The 24,835-nt window shown below is 40.1% G+C and overlaps 2 protein-coding genes across 4 annotated transcripts in view; one reads left to right on the top strand and one right to left on the bottom strand.

The window, feature by feature from the left end:
* The first annotated feature begins 441 nt into the window (after positions 1–441).
* On the top strand, positions 442–1,259 carry LOC120430315 (heterochromatin protein 1-like). Its single transcript, XM_039595408.1, has 2 exons — positions 442–553; positions 616–1,259. Exon 2 carries the CDS (start codon positions 620–622, stop codon positions 1,190–1,192), a length of 573 nt encoding a protein of 190 aa, XP_039451342.1. The 5' UTR covers positions 442–553; positions 616–619; the 3' UTR covers positions 1,193–1,259.
* LOC120430313 (iron-sulfur clusters transporter ABCB7, mitochondrial) overlaps positions 1,222–24,835 on the bottom strand; it is a 69,781-nt gene continuing 46,167 nt past the window's right edge. Inside the window, exons 1-7 of one of the 3 annotated variants that reach the window (XM_039595406.1) lie at positions 24,243–24,400; positions 22,446–22,599; positions 18,444–18,723; positions 18,224–18,378; positions 17,991–18,157; positions 1,643–2,824; positions 1,222–1,586 (exon numbers count right to left, since the gene is read on the bottom strand). In XM_039595406.1, coding sequence (XP_039451340.1) covers positions 1,344–1,586; positions 1,643–2,824; positions 17,991–18,157; positions 18,224–18,378; positions 18,444–18,723; positions 22,446–22,599; positions 24,243–24,371 — 2,310 coding nt within the window. In that variant the 5' untranslated portion in view covers positions 24,372–24,400 and the 3' untranslated portion in view covers positions 1,222–1,343. Of the gene's footprint in view, positions 1,587–1,642; positions 2,825–17,990; positions 18,158–18,223; positions 18,379–18,443; positions 18,724–22,445; positions 22,600–24,242; positions 24,401–24,835 lie in introns of those variants that run through there. The other 2 variants (XM_039595407.1, XM_052711001.1) reach the window with 2 other exon arrangements.

Below are 24,835 nucleotides of genomic sequence, written 5' to 3'. Positions count from 1 at the left end.
ACTTCACGACGTTATCCCAGTTTGATGGTTTTTATGTTGTTTGCCGTCGACATCGGGAGAACCCCAAAATTATGATGATTGCTAGGTAGATGAACCGGCTGTGCACAAAACCAGCATAAAAGTATCAAATATGTCCAACAATTATTTCATGCATATTTACAAGATTAATAAACGTTAATTAATCTTGTTTTCTTTTCAAAATTTAATTAAAGTCGTGTTTTTGGTTCTAAAACAAACAAATAAAAACCTGAGGAAAAAACAAATACAAACCTGGGGAAAAAATCCCTGGTTGGAAATTTACACAGAATTTGACAGACGACGCCTGAACACAGATCTGTGTACAAGGCTTTTACACAGATTCTGTGTATTCCCGGTTTTGGGCGATCTGTGTCAAATTTTACACAGAGCTGTGTTATTTGGATTTTGCGTGTAGAGTATATTTTACTTTAAATGAAGGGTAATCGGAAATCAACGTGTACTTGCGATGTTTTTTGTGGCATTCAATTTGAAAATAAAATTCAACGGATCGGACCGAAAAGTTGAGCTCTGAAGAGTTAGTATTAATTTCATTAAAATTTCTACATTCATCAATTAAAACTATCATAATTTTTACAGAAACATGGCCTCCGAACCCGAGTTCGTCGTTGAGCGGGTCGTTGCAAAGCGAATCCGGCGCGGAAAGGCCCAGTACCAGATCAAATGGAAGGGATGCGACGATTCGGAAAACACTTGGGAACCGGAGGAAAATCTCAACTGCCAGGATCTTCTGGAGAAATTTGCGCGCGAGGAAGGCGAGAAGCGGGCCAGCCGCGGCAAGCGACAGTCTTCGGCGGACTCCAACTCGAACATGGATCGGGCCGGAGAAGATGTTGAGAAAGCACCGCCGAAACGGCAGAGTCGGCCGAGAGCGTCGAAAAGTTTGGCGCCGGAGGACACGGCCTCGCCTCCGGTGGTTCCGGCGGCCAAACGCACGAAGGCCAAAAATGGCTTCGAAAAGGGACACGTGGCGGAGAAGTTGGAAGGTGTGACCGAGGAGGGCGGCGAACGGCTGTTCCTGGTTCGCTACAAGGGAGTCGACGAGGTGGAACTAGTTCCGTCCAGCATCGCACGCCAGCACGTTCCGGATCTTATCATTGATTTTTACGAGAGCCGTATCATCTGGAACAACGCGGCCAAGAAGAGCGTGCAGTAATAGCGAGCGAGTGATACCATTTATGTATATTCATGAAACTTGAATAAAATAACTTTTATTGGTCTAATTTATTTGGTAAATTTCATTCGTCCGGCTAAAATAACATTTTCAACAAATTTTACGTCGTAATTAAATCGCCTAAAACAAAAATCTATTCTGAACCCTCTTTTTTCGCCTTGGCCGCCGTTCCCACGTTGTATAACCGGTTCTGGGTGTCCCAAAGTTTGGTGTAAAGACCTCCGCTGTTGAGCAGCTGTTCGTGCGTTCCACGCTGTCCAATGCGTCCGTTTTCCAGCACCAGTATCTCGTCGGCGTCCATCACCGTTGAGAGCCGGTGCGCGATGCAAATACTGGTCCGATGTTCGGTAGCCCGAGCCAAGGCAGCGAGGATGTTCTGTGAAAAATTAAAGGGTCAGATGAAACCAAAACCAAAAGTTTCCTTCAACATACATGCTCCGTAATCGAGTCCAAACTGCTGGTGGCCTCGTCGAAAATCAAAATTGGCGAATTCTTCAAAATTGCTCGCGCAATCGCAACGCGCTGCTTCTCTCCGCCGGACAGCTTCAGGCCGCGCTCGCCCACCTGCGTGTCGTACTGCTTAGGCCATCGCAGAATCGATCCGTGCAGATCGGCCATTCGGGCCGCCTCCTCGACCTCAGCCTGCTGCTTCGAAAGATCGCCGTAGTGGATGTTGTGCCGGATGGTGTCATGGAAAAGGACCGAGTCCTGCGGAACGATCGCGATCGCTTTCCGGAGACTGTCCAGTTCTACCTCCCGAATGTTTTGTCCGTTGATCAGGATTTGGCCGGAGGTGGGTTCAAAAAACCGGTAGAGAAGGCGGACCATGGAGGACTTGCCAGATCCTGACCCACCAACGATGGCGATTTTCTTCCCCGCCGGGATTGTGAAGCTCAGCTTGTCAAATATGGGATTGCTGTTTCTATACTGGAAGCTAACGTCCCTAAACTCAATCGAAGCAGTGTTGCGATCAACCTGAAGCGCCGGAGCGTTCACCTTAGACTGAATTGCACTTTCAACTCCCATCAGCGTAAACATTGTCCGCATGTCCAACAAAGCTTGTCGAACCTCTCGGTAGACACTGCCCAAGAACCCAAGCGGAATCGAGAGCTGAAAGAGCAACCCGTTAACCATCACCAAATCCCCAACCGTCATTCGCCCCTGTGCGATCTCGTTCGCGGCCATCACCATGATCGCACTCAGCGCCACGCTGAAGATCGCATTCTGGCCAAAGTTCAGCAACGCCAAGCTGGTGCTCGTCTTCAAGCTGGCCGCCTCGTACTTCTTCAGCACGTTGTCGTACCGTTGGGCTTCGTACTTTTCATTGTTAAAATACTTGACCGTTTCGTAGTTGATCAACGAATCGATCGCCTTGTTGCCGGCTTCGTTCTCCGCCTGGTTCATGTACACCCGGAACTGGGTTCGCCACTGGGTGACCGCCAGCGTGTACGCGCTGTACACGCCGACACAGCCCATCGACAGGGCAGCGTAGGCTGCACCGCACTTGACGCCTAGAATGCTCGAAACCAGCGCCAGCTCGAAGATCGTCGGCACCACGTTGAACACCATCGCCGTGAGGACAAAGTTGATGCCACGGGAGCCGCGGTCGATGGTCTGAAAAGAGATAATAGAAAAAAAGATAAAATTAAAATTAATAACCGTCCAGAGAATTGTTTTTTTTTTCATAAAGAAAAATCCGAAGAAAATTGTAGCTAAGGGACCTGTGGGGTCCTCACCATTCCGGACGCAGCTCGCAGGCTGCCGATCATCCTCCCGACCGCCCTCTGACCACATGTCCGGAATGCCGCACACTCGATCACCATCGCCGCCAGCACCGTCCTCGTTCACAGCTACCACTCAACTGACTCTTTCTCTTCGGTTTTTCCCCACACGCTGTTCTCTCTCAGCTTATCTGCCAAGGGGCATGACACTCAGCGGATCAGACCCTACAATCCCCCCTTGGTTTTATTTGAATGATGTTGACCTAGTGCAAAACCTAACAATGTCAATAGAAATCTCTAACTTCTTTAAAATAAAATAGTATCTGTCATATGTGAAACTCTACTCTAACTTACTGCTTACTGTTATACATATTATCGTCTTGAGACCTGTTTTACCCATTCATGGTAATAATGTGATGCAGATCGTGAAGGTGACCTATCAATTATGCTACTCTAATGTATACATCTTACACAACAAAAGTTGAATAAATTCTTCTTCTTCATCTGTTGACGCATAATCAATTTCCATATACATAAACGCTTTTACTATGTTCAACCTTTTGTGAACTTAGCCATGTTACATTAAAAATTACTGATTTAACATTTCTTTATCTAGGATACAGAATCTCTATTTGTTTTAATATTGATGATGTCGGTAATCACATCAAGATGTACTCGAGAACTATATTTGTTTGACTAAATATATCACTGGAATATATTCTCCAAGTAGAACGTCTACCTCAGCACAATATCCTGAATCAACAAATTTAAAAATATATCCGTTATGGCCCTTGCGCAATTCACTATATTCGTCTTACACAACGTCTGAAAATATATAACAAAACACACCAACACAACGTAACGGAAAAACATCCCATGATCTTAATCTCAGTTATATCCTGCTTTAAAGGTAAAATATTGTATCGATGGGCTTGGTTTCGATTTCTTCTTCAACACAAGAATGATTCGTTTACAAATAAATTCTAATTCAGATCCTATCCAACCCTCGAACAAAATAAAGTTGAAACAATATTCCAATGAATCAGTATCAAATGTCAAATGTCTTATGTTGAAACTTCATTGAGTTATTCAATATCACCTCATATTAACCACAATATATTTCCTCAGTTATAATTGCTCAATTCCTGTCACAGGCATGCATACTGTTAGACAAATGAGTGCCACTTCGTCTAAGTAAAGTGAAAATTTCCTAAGATTTTATAATAAAACATACTTATTATTCACAATCATAGTTCACTACTTAAACTATCAAAAAATCTAGTTCAACAAAACATATAGTTTTGCAATTCATAAACATCGATATTGTTATTCAGAATTAAATCAATTCTAAATTTCCTATGATTGTTATAATGCTTAGAAACATCTAAACATTTATTTATTTAATCGGACAGAAAACTCACTATCAATCAATTTAATCTAAACCATGCATCTAAGCAAAATTATATGATATATGCCCGAATCAGAAACAGTTATTTAAAATGAGAACTACAGTTTCAGACTTTCTTGATGCCCTTTTATAAAGTAGTGATTGATAAACTTCAGTTATGTAACTAATCAGCACTTTTACCACCCAATGCTTAGTTAGCCTACTATATTATCCAGTAAATAGCATTTATTCTAGTGTCGTGCCATCGTCAATAATTTAGAAACCTCTCGATAAATCTTCAACCATGTACCAACATCTATCTATTCTTCTGAGCAGTGAAAACTTCATAAAACTTTAGTAAGACATTTTTTAAACAAAGTCCTGTGCAACAGTGTTACAAGTAATGTTCAACCATGTCATCTTAAAAAATCTTTATATCTAGCAACTTTGAATAACATTCCAAACAATGAACATGAACACTTCCGAATAACCTCCTTACTAGAAAATCCTCTTATAACTTAATTCTTACTCAAAATATTCATTAAAGTTATCTAAGTCCAGACATGTCTTCGAAACAACAACATAAACATAACGATAAAACTATCTGCCTTTCACTTCCATCGAACATCTGTTAATATCACAAAAGAAATGCAAATGAGCTCGTCACTAGCGCAGTTTCTGATTTCTCAATCTACTTGGCAGTTGATGCTCACTTACGCTACACCATATTGAAAACAACGAATTATTCCCCCGTTGCGTTTAATCTCTATCTTTAATATGTTAGCGTATAAAATGTAAACCATTATCTTCAGTTAGACTAAAACTGTTATCATTAGATATAACACAGCTGTACTTTGTTTCCAGTCAAAAATCCTAACCATTGATTCGATGATATACACAACCTTTACCGGATTACAATTTAACGCCGAATAATATCCACAAACTTCTTTTTACAAGACCTTCCAGAAAAATCCACAATCCACCTCAACGCTTTACATCAGATTATACTGTGGATATTCACAAGCCTCTTCTCCTCCTGGTCTTACAGCGAAAATTCACAAATCATCTCTATGCCAGGCATGAGTTGACATCCACAAGCCTCCTCAGCGTCAGTTTTACAGTTAATACCCTCACCCTGGCTAGTGAACATCACTAGTCAAATTAACACCAGGCATTCAAGAAACATTAATTACATGACCTTCACTTTTCTCGAACCTCCGGAACATTGGCAGTGATCCTCTCTTGAATTAACATTTTCTTCTTAGAACAAAATATATATAACCAATTATTGAACGTAACAAATGTCATTCGTTGAAGCATTAGAAATTACAGATTAAACCAACTTTTAACCCAAGAACTACTCGTGAATAAACACTTCTGCTCATCTCTTGTGACAATTCACACCTTCTTTTAACTTACTACTTGGAGAGTAAACTGATTTACCACCTACAATAGCTGTTACGATTCCTCTAGAAACCCTCTGACACACCATTAAACCATTTAAAGAGTCATTACGGTTTGCAATCAATTGCATACTCCACCCTTGAACATCCCATGTATTCATCACCTATAACGATGATTTCAGGAGCAATTCTAATTTAATTCTTGAACAGCTTGACAACTGAACATCTTACCCGTGAACAATCCATTTGTTCACCACCCATAACAACAGTTACAGGGACAACTACATAACAATTCGTGAACAGCTAGACAACTGAACACTTTTCCCGTGAACAACCTTTTGTTCACCACCTATAATAATTATAGGGACAACTACAACCAATTCGTGAACAGCTAGACAACTGAACACTTTTCCCGTGAACAACCTTTTGTTCACCACCTATAATAATTATAGGGACAACTACAACCAATTCGTGAACAGCTAGACAACTGAACACTTTACCCGTGAACAACCTTTTGTTCACCACCTATAATAATTATAGGGACAACTACAACCGACTCGTGAACAGCTAAACAACTGAACACTTTACCCGTGAACAACCTTTTGTTCACCACCTATAATAATTATAGGGACAACTACAACCAATTCGTGAACAGCTAGACAACTGAACACTTTACCCGTGAACAACCATTTGTTCACCACCTATAATAATTATATGGACAACTACAACCAATTCGTGAACAGCTAGACAACTGCACTTTACCCGTGAACAACCTTTGGTTCACCACCTATAATAATTATAGGGACAACTCATTACGATTCGTGAACAGCTAGACAACTGAACACTTTACCCGTGAACAACCATTTGTTCACCACCTATAATAATTATAGGGACAACTACAACCAATTCGTGAACAGCTAGACAACTGCACTTTACCCGTGAACAACCTTTGGTTCACCACCTATAATAATTATAGGGACAACTCAATACGATTCGTGAACAGCTAGACAACTGAACACTTTACCCGTGAACAACCATTTGTTCACCTCCTATAATAATTATAGGGACAACTAGAACCAATTTGTGAACAGCTATACAACTGAACACTTTACCCGTGAACAACCTTTGGTTCACCACCTATAATAATTATAGGGACAACTCATTACGATTCGTGAACAGCTAGACAACTGAACACTTTACCCGTGAACAACCTCTGGTTCACCACCTATAATAATTATAGGGACAACTACAACCAATTCGTGAACAGCTAGACAACTGAACACTTTACCCGTGAACAACCTTTGGTTCACCACCTATAATAATTATAGGGACAACTCATTACGATTCGTGAACAGCTAGACAACTGAACACTTTACCCGTGAACAACCTCTGGTTCACCACCTATAATAATTATAGGGACAACTACAACCAATTCGTGAACAGCTAGACAACTGAACACTTTACCCGTGAACAACCTTTGGTTCACCACCTATAATAATTATAGGGACAACTCATTACGATTCGTGAACAGCTAGACAACTGAACACTTTACCCGTGAACAACCATTTGTTCACCACCTATAATAATTATAGGGACAACTACAACCAATTCGTGAACAGCTAGACAACTGAACACTTTACCCGTGAACAACCTTTGGTTCACCACCTATAACAATTATAGGGACAACTCATTACGATTCGTGAACAGCTAGACAACTGAACACTTTACCCGTGAACAACTACATGTTCACCACCTGTTCAACTACAGGGACATTTACCCGTGAACAACTACATGTTCACCACCTGTTCAACTACAGGGCATTTACCCGTGAACAACTACATGTTCACCACCTGTTCAACCACAGGGACATTTACCCGTGAACAACTACATGTTCACCACCTGTTCAACTACAGGGACATTTACCCGTGAACAACTACATGTTCACCACCTGTTCAACTACAGGGACATTTACCCGTGAACAACTACATGTTCACCACGTGTTTAATCACAGGGACATTTACCCGTGAACAACTACATGTTCACCACCTGTTCAACTACAGGGACATTTACCCGTGAACAACTACATGTTCACCACCTGTTCAACTACAGGGACATTTACCCGTGAACAACTACATGTTCACCACGTGTTTAATCACAGGGACATTCACCCGGTAACATTCCACCCGTGAACAGCTTTCTGTTCACCACCTGCAACCAATGTTACAGGGACATTATCTTGGTGCCTGACTTACCAACGACTGTCTAAACCCGGAATAAAGTAAACCATCTCTCCACGCTCCGCGTGTAAGCTCGTCTTTTTGTTGCTTTAACTAGTACCGCAACCCAAATTTCAGGATAACCTATTTTCGTCCTACGTCAAAATAAAACATAGTTCTGCGTCAAAATGATTGTAGTCCTACGATAAAACAATTAAAACTCTATGTAAAAATCAAAGTAGTCTTCCGTAAAACAATTAAAAATTTAAGTCGAAATCATTGTCATCCTGCGTTAAACTACTCGCATATCTACGTCAACATAATAATCCTACAATGAAGCAAACGAAGTTCTACGTCAAAAAATATTTTTCTCTGTTGATAAAACTTAAGTTCCAGAGTTTTTTTTGAAAAGGACCGATAAACTATTGTCTTTCATATGTTTATAGGACCTAATCAAAAAAAACTCGAGAGTTCATTGTCAAAGTTGTATTAGTCCTACGTCAATGTAATTGTAGTTCTGCGTCAAAATTAGTGTAGGCCTACAAGATCATTCGAAGTATCAGTCATAATTATTTTGATCCCCTAAGTCAAAACTAACAAAGTTTTACGTCAAGCTTATTGTAGTCCTACGTTGAATCATCGAATCCTACGTCAAGCCAATCTGTCAACTATCCTTCTTGGTCGTGAAACACTAAACGCACCGAGCATTTGACTTTCCCATGTGTGTGTGTCAGAAAAATGTAAACAATTCGTTGTGAATCCATACACACAACCAACCAAGGCACCACTACCATCATCAAGTTCAACACCTTCTTTCAACTTTACAAAAACAAACAGCTTTATGACGTTTCGCATACGCACACCAGCGCAAGATTTGCCTTGGCTGCTTGCCGACAAAATCCAAGCTCACTTCCCCTAATGCACGCACACGCAATACGTGCGAACGAAAATAACTCGATAAAGGAGAGAGAGAGAGAGAGACCGTTACTCCTCCTCCTCCCTTCCTGTTTTTTTTTTGTAGATCACTTGAAAATAACGCCACCATAGGCGGCTTCAAAACCATGGCCCGACTTAGCACTTGTACCTTAAATACCTGTAGAGTTAATCCTCGTCGCCAACTTTGTGGGGTCCTCACCATTCCGGACGCAGCTCGCAGGCTGCCGATCATCCTCCCGACCGCCCTCTGACCACATGTCCGGAATGCCGCACACTCGATCACCATCGCCGCCAGCACCGTCCTCGTTCACAGCTACCACTCAACTGACTCTTTCTCTTCGGTTTTTCCCCACACGCTGTTCTCTCTCAGCTTATCTGCCAAGGGGCATGACACTCAGCGGATCAGACCCTACAGGACCATCCATAAACCACGTAGACACTTTCGCCTCCTTTCACTTTCGCGGGTGAAGAAAGTTCGCAAGCGAAAACGATTTTTAAGCGATTATTCCATTCGTGGTTCAGGTACATTTACAACAGTTGGTTCAACATGCTGCAAATCAAGCCAATACCGTCTACAATCACACAAAGTTCTCTTTCCCATATTGCACAGTGGTCCAGATCGCAAAATTTAATGGAAAATGGATATTCCGAAAAATGGCGAAGTTTTGGAGCCTTGGTATCTTCAGAAGAGTTGTTGCAGATGGAAAGGGGCAACTTTTGGCTTGGTTCAAAATTAGGATCATTCACGGTTTAGGGTGATTTTGAAAAATTTAAAATGTGAAAATCTTTCGATTCAGTAATATTTTTGGGATTCGCCATCTACGACTCCTAAGACCAAATTCAGAGAAAGCAAACCAAACCAAGCAAACCTTCAAAAATCAGTTTTTGGACCAGGGCTGTGGAGTCGGAGTCGGAGTCGGAGTCGGTGGAGTCGGGTTTTTTTTGGGGACCTGGACTCGGAGTTGGAGTCGGAGTCGTCAAAACTCGATCAACTGGAGTCGGAGTCGGAGTCGGCTAAATTGTATGAGCTGGAGTCGGAGCCGGAGTCGTAAATTTCTGATAGACCCGGAGTCGGAGCTGGAGTCGGAGTTGTTAAAATATTTAATATAATTTATGAACTTAATATTTGTTATAATTTAGGTTAATTCCCAATTTTTTAAGTGTATTTATTGAATCGCGTGCACTGCGTTGACATTTTTTATTTAATTTATTTTTTGGTTGAATAAATGTTATCGAAGCATTTTTATTGTGTTATTTTACTAAGATCACTGAATGATAATTTGTTAATCCTCTCTTGTCAATGTTTGTATACGGGTCATTCCACCTGAAGTGTGCAAAAAAAAATGCAAATTTGAAAATTACCATCTCCGATTCTGCTCAAATTTGGCAGAGCTGTTGAGACTATCAAAACATGCAAAAATCCCGAATTTCATCCAAATCGGACCACCCCCCCCCCATTTTTATACCCTCCCATAAATCGACTTTTTGACGATTTTTGAGCAAAACCCCTATCTTCAAACGACGATAACTCAGGGACCGCAAATCTTAGAGGGTCGGTCTTAGACTCAATTTTGAAGGAAATTGGACGTAGAATCCATTTCCGTGATCAAAATTTAGATTAAAATATGTTTTCTACCTGTATTGCGCAATTCAAAACTTTAAATGGTCGTATCTCAAAACAGCCCTATTTATTTTTTAAATTTGACCTCACCATCGTATTCCCCGGCTAATTTTACATAAGAATCACTTATCGACAGAAAGGAATATGTTTCGTTCCAGAGATATCGAATTTTAAAGTTTTGAGTATTTGAGATTACCTAAATTAGCTACACTCGCCGCATATGCTAGAAGCACTCGGGCGCGTTGATCAATAACTGCTACCTGGTTATTTATTTATTGAAATAAGATTTCATCCCAAATAATCATTAGTTAATTAGTAGGAAACTGCTGTATAATCTTAAATTAAAATAAAAAGTATACGGTGCATTTATGTGCTAACCCACAGGACAGAGCAAGAACGACACGCAATACAGGGCAGAATGGAATTCACACAGAGCTAGCAGGAAATTGCAATTGATCTTGTAAGTAACACTTCTTAAGAAAAAGTGTACGATACATTATCGTGTTAAAAATTATTAATTAACATGAATTAAACTCTCGTGAAGCATGATTAAGGAGGAGGATTTCTGGAAAGTATAAAACTGAAAAATGTGAGAAAATCACAAAGATTAATTTGATTTATGATTAAGATAAAATTCTGTTGTGTTGGTTTCTTGTTTTTGTTTTATTCTGTTTGTCAATCATTTCGAAATCTTGGAAGACGATACAGCTGCTGTCCACATGTATCAGAAAAATATGGTTTTGTTTTTGAAATTAAATGTATCAGAATTGAAAAAAATATCAATTATTCAGATGAAACTGGCTCACAATATAAAAAATCGGTTTTATATGATCAATCTTTCAAACCGTATGGCAGATTTTGAAGTTTTTGCTGAATGGCACTATTTCGCTACCGCACATGGCAACCCATGAGAATTATTTCATCTACTACAGCCAGCTCTACATTTATTCTCGCTTTAAATAAAAGAAGAAATTAGGAAAAATATGAAATTATATTATTTTCATATTTTTCCTAATGATATGAAAATGATAAAATTATATTGTAAAAACGCTGTAGCATTTGCAAATAAATATTAAAAGTTCAAAATTTACTTAATATGGTTCAAAGACACTGAGATCAGGAAAAACAATGCATTTAAAATTACCCAATACATAATTCTTAAACAAGAAATAGATTGTTCAAGGTATTGATTATCTCAAAATCGTATAAAAATATAAAAATAATTCATCATACAGAACACCAGGTAGTAATTATTGATCAGCACGACTGAGTGCTTCTAGCAGATGCGGCGAGTGTAGCTAATTTAGGTAATCTCAAATACTCAAAACTTTAAAATTCGATATCTCTGGAACGAAACATATTCCTTTCTGTCGATAAGTGATTCTTATGTAAAATTGGCCGGGGAATACGATGGTGAGGTCAAATTTAAAAAATAAATAGGGCTGTTTTGAGATACGGCCATTTAAAGTTTTCAATTGCGCAATACAGATAGAAACAATATTTTAATCTAAATTTTGATCACGGAAATGGATTCTACGTCCAATTTCCTTCAAAATTGAGTCTAAGACCGACCCTCTAAGATTTGCGGTTCCTGAGTTATCGTCGTTTGAAGATAGGGGTTTTGCTCAAAAATCGTCAAAAAGTCGATTTATGGGAGGGTATAAAAATGGGGGGGGGGGTGGTCCGATTTGGATGAAATTCGGGATTTTTGCATGTTTTGATAGTCTCAACAGCTCTGCCAAATTTGAGCAGAATCGGAGATGGTAATTTTCAAGTGTTGTTCCGCTTCGGGTGGAATGACCCATACACTATACTATAGTGTCATAACTCAAAAAATAGTAAACAATTGTGGCTGTGTGGCCGGGTCCGGAGGCGCAGTGGTTAGCGTGGTAGCCTCTCACCCCAGTATGGCCTGGGTTCAATACCAGACGGACCCGGTGGCATTTTTCGAGACGAGATTTGCCTGATCACGCCTTCTATCGGATGGGGAAGTAAAACGTCGGTCCATTAGCGTAAAAGAGGTTTTTCTAGGCACATAACCTTCGGACGCCTAGAAATGAGCAGAAACTTGCAACAGAGACCACAAAAGACCCGGGGGTCGTTAAAGTGGATTGCTTTGCTTTTTTGAGGCTGTGTAGTCGAAAAATTAAAACATATTAACATATTAATATTATTAACTTTGTAGACGCTTATGTAAGCCATGTTTGTGTATATGGAGCCAGTTTCAGTTCGATATTTATTTGTATTTCGGAATTTAAATATTTATGTATCTCGAAGCCGTTGCATCGTATCAAAAAGTGGTCAAAGACAAACTTGTAGGAAATTTGACGGGCCTTCCGAAAAAATACACTCACAGAAAACAACACGCCACTTTTATGAGATTTTTTTATTTAAAAATTTAAAAGTAAAATTTGAGGGTAAGCCCACGATTTTTTTTTTGTTCTAAATTTTTGTGAAAATAGCCTAAGATGTTACAAAAAAAGACTCACGGAAAATGCAGGATGGAGCAATCATCTAAAATAATACAAAACTCATTTACTGAAAACATTTTTTTGAAAAGTACTCGTCAAAATTTTCAAAAACCGAATGCGGGATTCTATTCTCCAGACAATGTTACATAAAAGTCTCTATATTGACCTTTGTCCTAAGTCTAATCCTTGTGAAGTTACAGCGGTTTAAAAATAAAATGTTGAAAAAAGTGGGTTTTCGATAGTTTTTGACAATTTCTATATGACAGACTTGATTATTCAGTCTCGAAAATATTTTTACCAGAAAGCTCGTCCTATTTCTTTGCTTAACTTTTCTTTAGGACTTTATACAAGAAGTGGGACTCTACCTGTTTTCTATTCAGAGTTATGAGAATTTCCGAAAAAAAAAATCGTAGCAAAAAATGTTTGCGTGTAGTGGATCCTTAAATAATATTGTTGAACAAGTATATTTTTTTAAAATAACTAAAATCGGGGTAATATAATTGATATAATTTTAATTTATTATTCAAATATTGAATTTTCTCATGATTTATATGTTCAAAGTGTGTACTGGGCTAGATCACACAATGTCCATGTACGTCTTCTCAAATAAATTCAAAAGAGCTTCAAAAAATAGTTACTTTGAAAATTGTTTATTTCAAAACCAGGGTATCTTTGATATTTACTGTGTTTCTTTAAAATTCCAGCCTAAAAGTATGCAAATAGGTTTTATATGTCAATTCGATCGTAAAGGCAAACTTTTTTTTAATATTTCATTAAAAAAGGACAATTAAAAATTAGTGTAGCTACCTTATAAACTAAAAAAAAAATAAAGTAGTTAAATGAAAAGTTCCCATTTTTCAAACAACAAAATTCAAATTTACTTAGAAAATTGTTGTGCTGAAAATCAAAAACGCTGAAAACATGTAACATAGAACAACGAACACTTTTCTAACAATCTTAGTATGGTTCCATACCACTCTTTTTTATAAATAATTCGTATTTATCATTTTGCAAAACACTCCGAACATAAATGTCACCCCGGTTTACAGTATTCACGCAAGTGTGAACTGAAATGTGATTAATTCATATTTTTAAAATATTTTAAATACAGATAAGGTGTCGGAGTCGGAGTCGGAGCCGGAGTCACCAATTTGTAGAAAGCCGGAGTCGGAGTCGGAGTCGGCTTAACTCAGAAAGCCGGAGTCGGAGTCGGAGTCGCTTGAACTATGACCCGACTCCGCAGCCCTGTTTTGAACGTAGAAATTCAGGGTTGAGTTTTAGAGAAAACATATTTTCAGGCACTTTTAAAACACTAAAAAACAAAAAACAATATTTTTTGACAATTTAATTTGGACTTAAATGTCAAAAGTTACAGTCATTTTAATGTAAAAAAGATGCAAACGCAAATTTTAAGCGCCAGGTTGCATTCGAAAGGGGAGATCTAGCACTACAAAATATTATTTTTTAAAATCGAGTTATCTTTGTTTGAAAATATCTAATTTTCAAGCGAAAAATTGTATGGGACTACCCTAACAAAATTCGAAATTTGTCCAACTATATGTTTTTCTTCGTACTTTTGCCCACTGAATCTGAATATGCCCTCAGAATTGGGTCCTAAAATGAAGCTTAGATTGCTGATATTATTGTTTACAGCGATAAAGCTTATTTTTCTGAGTACAATGACCCTTTGAACGACCACAAAGAGTTTAAAATGGATTTTTAAATCAATTTGGAAAAAATAACCTCGCGGTCCTTCTTGACAGAAAAGTTCCTACTTGACAGCTCGTTCCAAGAGGACCATAGTTGATCCATCGAAAAAATGTTGTCTCGTCAATATTTTTTATTGTATTAAATGAAAAAAGTGATCAGAAATGGTTTTTAATCGTGTTTTTTACTGTACATACATACCATACCAATCAGCTTAGAACACCATACGCGGTGCCCGTGCTGTATCAAGAAGGTTGTTCCATGTTGCTCGGTTCTGGGCTGCAGCTCGTCAGTCTCCTAGGTTGCAGATCTTTCTTAGGTCCGCTTCGATCTGATTATCCCATCGTGCACGCTGTGCTCCTGCTCTTCGGCCTGTGCCGCCATCCGGTCGCGCGCGGTCAAAGAGCATCCTGACAGGATGGTCTTCGTCCATCCTCGCGACATGGCCGGCCCACCTGAGCCTCCCGATTCTCGCCAGGGTAACGATTGTCGGTTCTCCCAGCAGCGCGTGCAGTTCGTGGTTCATGCGTCTTCGCCACTCGTTCTGAGCTGTACGTACTCCACCGTAGATCGTTCGTAGCACCTTCCGTTCGAAAACTCCAAGGGCTCGTTCGTCCTCTTGCCGCAGCGTCCAGGTCTCGTGGCCATAGAGGGCAACCGGTCTAATCAGTGTCTTGTACAGGGTCAGCTTCGTGGCGCGTTGCACTCGATCAGATGTCAAGGTTTTCCGTAATCCAAAGTAGGCGCGATTCGCGGAGTGGATACGAGTCCGGATCTCTAAGCTGGTGTCGTTGTCGGCCGTTACCAGCGATCCCAAGTACACGAATTCGCTCACCTCCTCCAGCACATCGCCATCCACAGCTAAAGGGGTGAGTCTTGGGGGGCCAACGTCCTTTGAGCCCCTCCCTTTCATGTACTTTGTTTTCGTCGTATTCATGGCATTTCTCGAGGATCTGCCGGAGCGAGAAAATTTGGTCCGTGGTGGCCCGAGCGCCAGTAAACCCCGCTTGATAGGGGCCTACGAACCTCCGTGCGTACGGTGTCAGCAGACGGCAGAGGATCTGGGAGAGGATTTTATAGGCCGCGTTGATAAGCGTGATGCCGCGGTAGTTGCCGCAGTCCAGCTTATCGCCCTTTTTGTAGATGGGACACACGACACCATCCATCCATTCTTCTGGTAGTTCCTCCTCCCTCCAGATCTTAGAAATCACCAAGTGGATCGCCCTCGCCAACTGCTCTCCTCCATATTTGAAGAGCTCACCGGGTAACCGATCTTTACCGGCGGCCCTGTTGTTCTTCAGCTGCCCGATCTCCTTCTTCACCGTCTCCAGATCAGGTGCCGGGAACTGTTGGTCAGCAGCGGGCGGTCCAAGTTGGGCTTCAAAGCCGTCTCCATGCGCTACATCGCCGTTGAGGTGCTCGTTGAAGAACTGCTGCCACCTGTTCAACACCTCGCCTTTGTCCATAAGAAGGTTTCCCTCGGCGTCCCGACAAGTGTTGGCTTGCGGCGCATAGCCTTTGCGGGACCGGTTAACCTTCTCGTAGAACTTTCGCGTCTCGTTCTGCCGGAACAGCTGCTCCATTTCGGCGCGATCGCGATCTTCCAGCTGGCGCTTCTTGAGCTTGAAGACCGTTCTCTGCTGTTTCAGCGCTTGTTTGTATCTGGCCACGTTCTCATCAGTTGCAGCTCTCAGCTTCACCGCATAAGCTGCTTTCTTCTCGTCAAGTAGCCGCTGGCACTCCTCGTCGAACCAGCGCTGCTTTCCAACTCGGACCGTACTACCTAGCGCTGCTTCAGCGGCACTGCCGATGGCCGAGCAAATTCTGCTCCATCCATCGTTGAGCGAGGCAGCGCCGAGTTCCTCCTCCGTTGGCAGGCTCGCTTCCAGCTGCTGCACGTAGTGCTGAGCCGCAGCCGCTCGGTGTTGAACGGCGGTGGGAGCCGGCTCCGTCGTCGGTGGTACGTCGTCGACAGTTTTGAGTGCATGCTTGCACCCACCTGGTAGTGGTCCGAGTGGATGTCCGCACCGCGGTACGTGCGGATGTTCCGTATGTCCGAGAAGAATCGGCCGTCGATGAGGACGTGGTCGATTTGTGTTTTTGTTCGTTGGTTAGGCGATGTCCAGGTGACTTTGTGGATGTCTTTCCGGGGGAAGAATGTGCTCCGTACCACCATACCGCGGGAGGCTGCGAAGTTGATGCACCGCTGGCCGTTGTCGTTCGTGACGGTGTGCAGGCTGTTCGGCCCGATCACCGGCTTGTACATCTCCTCCCTTCCTATGCGGGCGTTCATATCTCCGATGACGATCTTGACGTCCCTCTGCGGGCAGCTGTCGAACTTCTGCTCCAGCTTCGCGTAGAACGCTTCCTTCTCGGCATCGGATGATTCCTCGTGTGGGCAATGTACGTTGAAGATGTGATAGTTGAAGAAACGGCCTTTAATCCTCAACCTACACATCCGGTCGTCGATCGGCTCCCAATCTATCACACGACTCCGCATCTTGCCCAACACTATGAAGCCGGTTCCCAGATTGTTTTCGGCTCCGCCGCTCTGGTACATGGTGAGCTCCAAAGCATCATCCTCCCACATCTTCGCTCCCTTCCAGCACATCTCCTGCAGTGCTACAACATCGAAGTTGCGGGGTTTGAGCTCGTTCAACAGAGCGTACTCATACCCATCGAAACGTAGCGATCTGCAGTTCCATGTTCCGAGTTTCCAATCGGTGTCCTTTTCGTGCCTAGGTCTGTGCCGTTTGTTCCGGATCCTTATTCCATTTTGATTGTTCGTAATGTTGTTATTTTCGGTATGCAGCCGGATTGGGGCTGCGATACCTAGTCTCGGGGTGGGGCTGCCACCTTGCAGCTACCGAGACCCAGCTCCGGTTTTCTCTCGACACCGTAACGGGGGCCTTTCTCACGAGGCCTAACGGCATAGCTACAACCTCCGAAGAGGATGGAGCCCCCCTTCCCTGTCAGCATACTACCATAGTTCCCACCGGGGTTGGTTACCCGATCTCTCCAATGGTTACTAGTATCCCGGCTAGCGCCGCGGGGAGGCCAGGGTATCGGAGTTACTGGACAAGAGGATAAAGGACCGCTTGGTGGGTCTATTTTATTCCTGCGGTACTCGAAGTACCTATGGTACGCCATGTCCAGTCGTTCGCCGTTTTTTACTGTTGTACATAAAAATTGACATAGGGCTTTAGTACCCAATTGAGGCAAGGTGTCAAAATATCGATTTTTGGTCATATTTTGGGATTCAGTTTTAAGTGAAGATGACGACCCTTTCAGACCTGAACTGTTTGATACTCAACTCACCTTGGACAGCGCTCCCGTTTGCTTGCTCAGGTGAAACTGCAAGTCCAGGTTGTGCAAATGCAGGAACACGTTGGTGGCGATCTTGCGGATCGAGTGCTGTGCCACCCGCGCAAACACCGCATTTCTCAGCTCGTTGAAACCGGCCGCACCCGCTCGGGCAATACCATCTAGTAATTAACATGAACTTAGAACGATTCTAATCAATGATTCGTTATTGACTTGACTCTACTCACATCCCAAAAGCACGGCAACTGTCATCGAGGCGGCCGCCTGCGGAACCGTGTCCATGCTGAGCGTGCTCAGGTTATCGACGCCCATTTTGAACATGAAGGGCACGCACACGTTCAGCACCTTGGCGCCACCGAGCAGTCCCAGCGAGATCATGACCCTAAAATATGATTTTATGACTTGAAATTCGTTCCCTCTCCCCTCACAACAACCCCTCGCTCATACCTCTTCCTCACCAGTGCGTCGTCCTTGGGCCAGATGTACGTGGCCATCGCCTTGATCATGTCCGTCGCCGTAATCTCCGGCCCGTCGTACGTGCCGAGTTTCTCCCCCGAGGCCGGATGGTGTCCTCCTATATGAAAACAATGTCGGATTGGTTGTTTGAGCGGAGAACCGGGGCATTTTGAGGCTTGCTGTTGTTGCTGCTGCCATCGTTGAAGAGGGAGTGACGACCGGGAACCGTCCGCTGCCGAGGTGTGCAGCGATACGGAAGCTTGTGGTGGACCTGGGGGAGACCGTTCGAGGGGGGTTTGGGATCAACAAACCGTGGACAAGACACGTGCGCAGACGAAGAAGATTGCGGAGGGAACAAACAGAAAAAAGGGGAGGACTTAGAATATGTGAGTGAGATAACACAGGAAAGCAAACTTCTACAGTCAGGTCTAATTTAGAGATTCGGTGAGAGAAGGTCCAATTGGTTGGTACGATGCTAGACTACGTGTGGGCGATGATGGGAAGCAAGCAACAAACAACAAACTGAAAAACGGTATTAGTCAACTGTTAGGTGTACAAATTACTATTTAGGGGGAATAGACCCATTTTAAGGCTAATAAGCGGTCGTGTTTGAATGATGCTGGATAATCTGGAGTGTTTATGAAATTTACTAAAACCAAGTACACCAACGAGTAGAGCAACTTTTTGTAAACATTTCTGTTTAATTTGACTTTTACTAAAAGTTATGCTATTCTTTAACAAGCATTTAAAAAAATATATTTTCCAAGTGTATTCTAATCTGACGAGAATGCACTGGGCCCCGCCTATTTTTCTATTTTCGGCTGAGTTCTCTTTTCTTCCAGCGCTCTTTTGTGTCTGCCTAGTGCTGCCTCGCTCTCGCTCGGTTCTCTCCAGCCTTCGATTTGATTGGGTATAAACGTCATGTGACGGCGCGTTTGTTTTTGTGATGACGCTTGCTAATTTATTACATGTTTCGGGATTATTTTTCAAGTAAGTGACTAACTAATGTGCAAAAGAACATGTTGCCGGTAGTTGGAAGCAATTTCATACCTTAAGCGTTTTTAAAACGTTAGCGCAAATGAAAAGATATTGATTGCGATTTTCATTAAGCAGGTAAGCTCTTATCTTGCGTGCATAAAATTTGATCTTTTTGGCCAGTAAGTGGCATACATTCGTGTGCCTACTCGAGGCGGTGCTGGTGCTGGTAAGTTTATAGCCTAAATAGTACTTTTTGAGCTTTAATCAAGCATCAAACTCTCCATGTGGCGAGGATAGGTGTTTGATTAGAATGGCTATATTTCCCCTACGTGGTGATTACACCGATCAACAAAATTTCTTCGCAGGTTCAACTCGCTTCCCGATGTTGGGGTCCCCAGAAACAAATGCAAAAAAAAATCAAAAATATTTAGGCAGAGCCGAATGGCTACTCTCACATATTGCATGCAATTTTTGCTTGTATGCAACAGCGACGAACCGCCCTAATTATCCATAGAAACTTTCGAGAAAAACCATTCGGCCCTGTCTTTATTTTCAATTTAAAAATTTTAAGAGTGCATTTTTTTAAATTAAAGGATAAAAAATTAACAATTGCAAAACTTTCAAAATTAAAGCAAATTCAAAAATTTAAAAATAAATAATAAAAAAAAAATTAAACAATTTCAACAATTTCAAAATTTTAAAAAAAAATCACAAAATTCAAAAAAAAATCAAGAAGAAATAAAAAAAATCAAAAACTTTAAAAAAATTACAGAATTTTACGAAGTTTAAAAAATTTGGTCATTTTTGTCAATTTTTGTAGGTCAGTGTTATTGCACTCGATCGGAATTTTTCGATCGTGATTCTCGAAAATTTTAAAAATTTCATAGTATAATTTATAATTTAAAGAATTCCAAAAATAAAAAAAAAATGTTTTTTGGCAATTTTAAAAAAATTAAGAAATCAAAAAAACAAAATCTTAAAAATTTTAAAATTATGGTTTTTAATTTAAAACATTTAAAGAATTTATTTTTTTATGAATTAAAATAATATAAAAAAAACAATTTCAAAAATTTCAAATATTTCAAAATTTAAAAAAAGAAATATCTAAACAATTTGAAAAAAAACCAAAAATATTCAGAAAATAAAAAAGTTACACCTGCCTGTTCATCACAAGTTTCCAAAATTTCTATGTATTGGCAAAATTTTTATTTTTGTGACAAAAAAATTTTTTGCGGTGCTAAATATTGTAATTTCATAAAAGTTCCAAAAAAAAATTAACGATCTCAAACAAGCTAAATATGATTATCAATGCGACACTAACTTTGAAAAATATTTGCAACGGTCCAATTAAAAAAAAAATAAAAATTTATTCAATTTGATTTTTTTTTAAATTTTTAAAAGCAAATTTAAAGTTTAAAAATTATTGAAACCTTTGAAATTTATGAATTTTCTTATTTGTTTATATTTTTTAAACTTTGAAAAATTCTTCATATTTTAGAAATTTGAAATTTAAATTCTAAAATTTCAAACAAAGAGATAATTAAAAAAATAATAATTAAAAAAAATAAAGTTTTAAAAATCTAAAACTTGCAAAATTCAAAACTTTCAAAAATTCTAAAAAAAATTACAAAAATCTAAAAAAAAAATTTTAATAAAATATAAATAAAAATGTAATCTTTAAAAGTTTTATAACTCCTAAAAATTTATAAATTCCTAAATTTTTCAAAATTTTCTAAAATTTCAATAAGTCATAAAAATTTAAAAAAAATATTAAAAAAAAAAGCAATTTCAACAATTTCAAAAATTTAAAAAAAGAATCAAAAAATAAAAAAAAAATCAAGAAGAAATTAAAAAAATCAAAAAAATTAAAATTTTAGGAAGTTTAAAAAATTTAGGCCTTTTTTTAATTTTTGTAGGCCAGTGTTATTGCACTCAATCGGAATATTTCGATCGTGATTCTCGAAAATTTTAAAAATTTCATAGTATATTTTATAATTTACAAAATTCCAAAAATAAAAAAAATATATTTTTTTTGACAATTTTAAAAAAATTAAAAAAAAAACAAAATCTTCAAAATTTAAAAATTATGGTTTTTCATTTTAAAAATCTTAAGAATTTTTTTTTTAAGAATTAAAAAAATATTTAAAAAACAATTTCAAAAATTTTAAATATTTCAAAATTTAAAAAAAAAAATATTTAAACAATTTGAAAAATTCAAAAAAAAAATATATTTTTTACGCATTTCCAAAAATGTTTAGAAAATAAAAAAAGTGTTTTAAAATGCATTTTACACCTGCCCAGTTCATCACAAGTTTCCAAGATTTCTAAGTTGGCAAATTTTTTATTTTTTTGACAAAAAAGCACCGCTAAATATTGTAATTTCATAAAAGTTCAAAACAATAATTTAACGATCTCAAACAAGCTAAATATGATTATCAATGCGACACTAACTTTGAAAAATATTTGCAACGGTCCAATTAAAAAAAATCAAAATTTATTCAATTCCAATTTTTTTTTAATTTTATAAAAACAAATTTAAAGTTTTTAAATTACTGAAACCTTTGAAACTTTTGAAATTTCTTATTTGTTTATATTTTTTGAACTTTGAAAAATTCTTCATATTTTAGAAATTTTAAATTTAAATTCTAAAATTTCAAACAAAATGATTAAAAAAATATAAAAAATAAAATTAAATTAATATATATATATATAAAAAAAAAAAATTAATATAAAATTAAATAAAATATAAATAAAAATGTAATCTTTAAAAGTTTTATAACTCCTAAAAATTTAAAAATTCCTAAATTTTTCAAAATTTTCTAAAATTTTAATAAGTCATAAAATTAAAAAAATATAAAGAAATATTTTTTTTCTTTTAAATTTTTTATTTTTTTCTTTAAAAATAAAACCAAAAATTGAAACCTTTGAAATTTTAAGACTATTAAAAATGTTGAATACTTAAACCATATCTCAATATTAATTAAAAAAAACACTTGACAGGTCCATCAAACTTACCTTTTTGCTGTCGCTTCCTGAAGATATCCCCTAGGACGTTCGTGCCGAGTGCGGTCGTTTTGGGCGGAGCCGCAGGCCCCGAGCTGGCAAACCTCCAGCTAAAACCCTCATTTTGTCTGCGGTGGTCGAAGGCTTTCGGTGGCGTTAGGAAATTCTACAAGAAAAGGTGATAGTTACGATTCGCGCCAAAGTTCGGCAAGAATTTTATTCAAAAACTGTATGCACTCGTCGAAATAGGCGCGGCACGCGCTGCCGGAGGCAGTTAGGTCGGGCAGTTTCGCGAGAGCTTGATGGGAAGTTTGAAGTTCGCGCAGTTTGAACTGGGCCAATCGCGTCGCGAGGTCTCGGATTGGTTCTAGCGGTGGGAGCTCGCCGAAGGCAACCGTCCGCAGCTGGTAGATGTTTTGCTCGATGAAGAGCAGCGTAAGGCAAACGGCGAGGTTGTGACTGAGCAGGTCGCCTGGGACGAAGAAGAGCTGTTCGGCGAGCGAATGGTCCGCGATGAAGCGGTACTTTTCGCGGTGGATTTTGAGCGGACGGAGTTCGGGGTCGGCGCGGATGAACGCGTTGATGTCGTCCAGGGTGAGCTCGAGGAAGTCTTGGGGGTTCGCGGGGAGGGTGAAGCCGTACTCGAGCAGGAGTTTGGTGTTGTTGTGGGTGCCGTAGGAAATGAATACTTGGGAGAAGCGAGGGACTGGCGTTGAGGTGAACAGTTCGTAGTGAAGATCTGGGATTTGGTTCTTCTTGAGCTGCTTTGTAAGCGATTCGTAAGGGATAGAGAGCTTGGAAGTCGTTACTGCTTCTGCACTGTGATTGAAAAAGTCTAGAAACGGTGCCAACGCCATGTTTGGTTCGTCTTTGAGCTTTTCCGCGAAAAAAGTAGTCTTTCCCTTTAGGAGTAGCTTCGGAATGCGTGGTTCCAGATAGACACTGCGAGTGTTGACGGCAAAGTATGCCCATTTGAAGAGGTCCAAATCAATCGCTTGGAGAGAATCATTGCTCGAAATGCTTTGCAGCAAAGCGAAGTTCTGCTTGATGATTTCGTTCTGCTGAACCATCTGCTTTAGCACGACGTTCGGCAGATTTGCCATTTCCAGTTTTGAGCAAAAGTATGGCGTTGTAAAGGCTTCTGGAATTGAATCCAGATAGGCTTTCCTTGGAGAATTATCCTCCAATCGTAGATAGCTCAAGTAGAACGCCAGCAACGACTGAAATTGAAGTTCTCCTTTGGCAACATCCGCCAGGGCATCCTTGTTGAAGCACGCCAGAAATGCCTCGTCTTCCTCAATGCTTTTCAAGCTAATCAACGACTCAAACGGCAGACTTATAATACAATCTCCCGCCTTAAAACCACCTCTCGAGAACAATCCTTTCCCCGTTCCCTCAAAATCCGCAACTCTCAACTCCGTCCCATTCTCCCAGCCAAGCCCTCCCAAGTACCGATATAGTTCCGTATGCTCCAAACATTCGACCACGTTGTTTCTCCGGCACCGCCTCCTCCTACCGGTTCTTCCCATCGTGTTTTTGTTTGAGTAAACAAACCGTTATATAAGCCGTTGTGCGCGCGCGGCCTTGATTTTTTCCACTCGCCGAGAATCCCCCGACTTCAGTGGCCACTTGCCGCAGCAGCACCAGCAGGAAGAAGAGACGATTTACGACGAAATCTGAAAGTGTGTAATTGCGTTATCAGCTGATTATTTTTTGATAGGTTCTAATCTCTTCTTCCTGCCGAGCTGCTGCGGAGCCGATTTCGACGGAATGCATACAATTTCACGAGGCTAGGAATGGGACACTTACCCGGCTCGGGGTCAGGAACGGTCCGGCGTAGCTGGATGGGTGGGCGGTGCAAGATTTGCGAAGGTTTTCCACCAAAATTCGATTCGAGCCGGAGTGTTGTTTTGATAGCAGCTGGAGCAGCGCAGCCATTTTTCGCGAACTGACGAATGACAGCCACCGCGGTTGGCAGGAAAACGATCAGTTGAATCTGGTGGTACACGTTGCGTCGGAGGCAAACAAGATTGTGGTTATATTGAGCTCCGAAGAAGCCAAATGTGAAATTTAAAGCGAACGATGTAGTGGAGTGAAATCAGCGTGTGCGTGCGATGTTGTTTTTCGGCAAGAACATCGCAATCGTAAACAAACTGCAAAAAGAGCGCGAAAAATGTGTGGTCGGTTTGTAAACGGAAGAAAATTTTGATTTTTAGTGAATCTGTTTATTTTTTAAAAGTACGTTAAAAGTGGTTATTACACGAGTTGAACTCATATTATACAACTGTTACTTACTGAATAGATTGGAAATTTGTAGAGAAATGTAGTGATTGTTCATTTGCAAAAGCAAACAAATATTTCAGTAACAACATTTCAAAAGGGCGAAACCTACGATCCTGCCA

This window comes from Culex pipiens, chromosome 3 (genome assembly GCF_016801865.2).
Source record: "Culex pipiens pallens isolate TS chromosome 3, TS_CPP_V2, whole genome shotgun sequence".
NCBI classification, from domain to species: Eukaryota; Metazoa; Arthropoda; class Insecta; order Diptera; family Culicidae; genus Culex; species Culex pipiens.
Note: the sequence above shows the minus strand (reverse complement) of the source record. Positions and strands in the feature narration are given on the sequence as shown.

Bases quoted from the DNA above. Each gene is read 5' to 3' on its own strand.
- LOC120430315 (XM_039595408.1), top strand. From the start codon at position 620: ATGGCCTCCGAACCCGAGTTCGTCGTTGAGCGGGTCGTTGCAAAGCGA.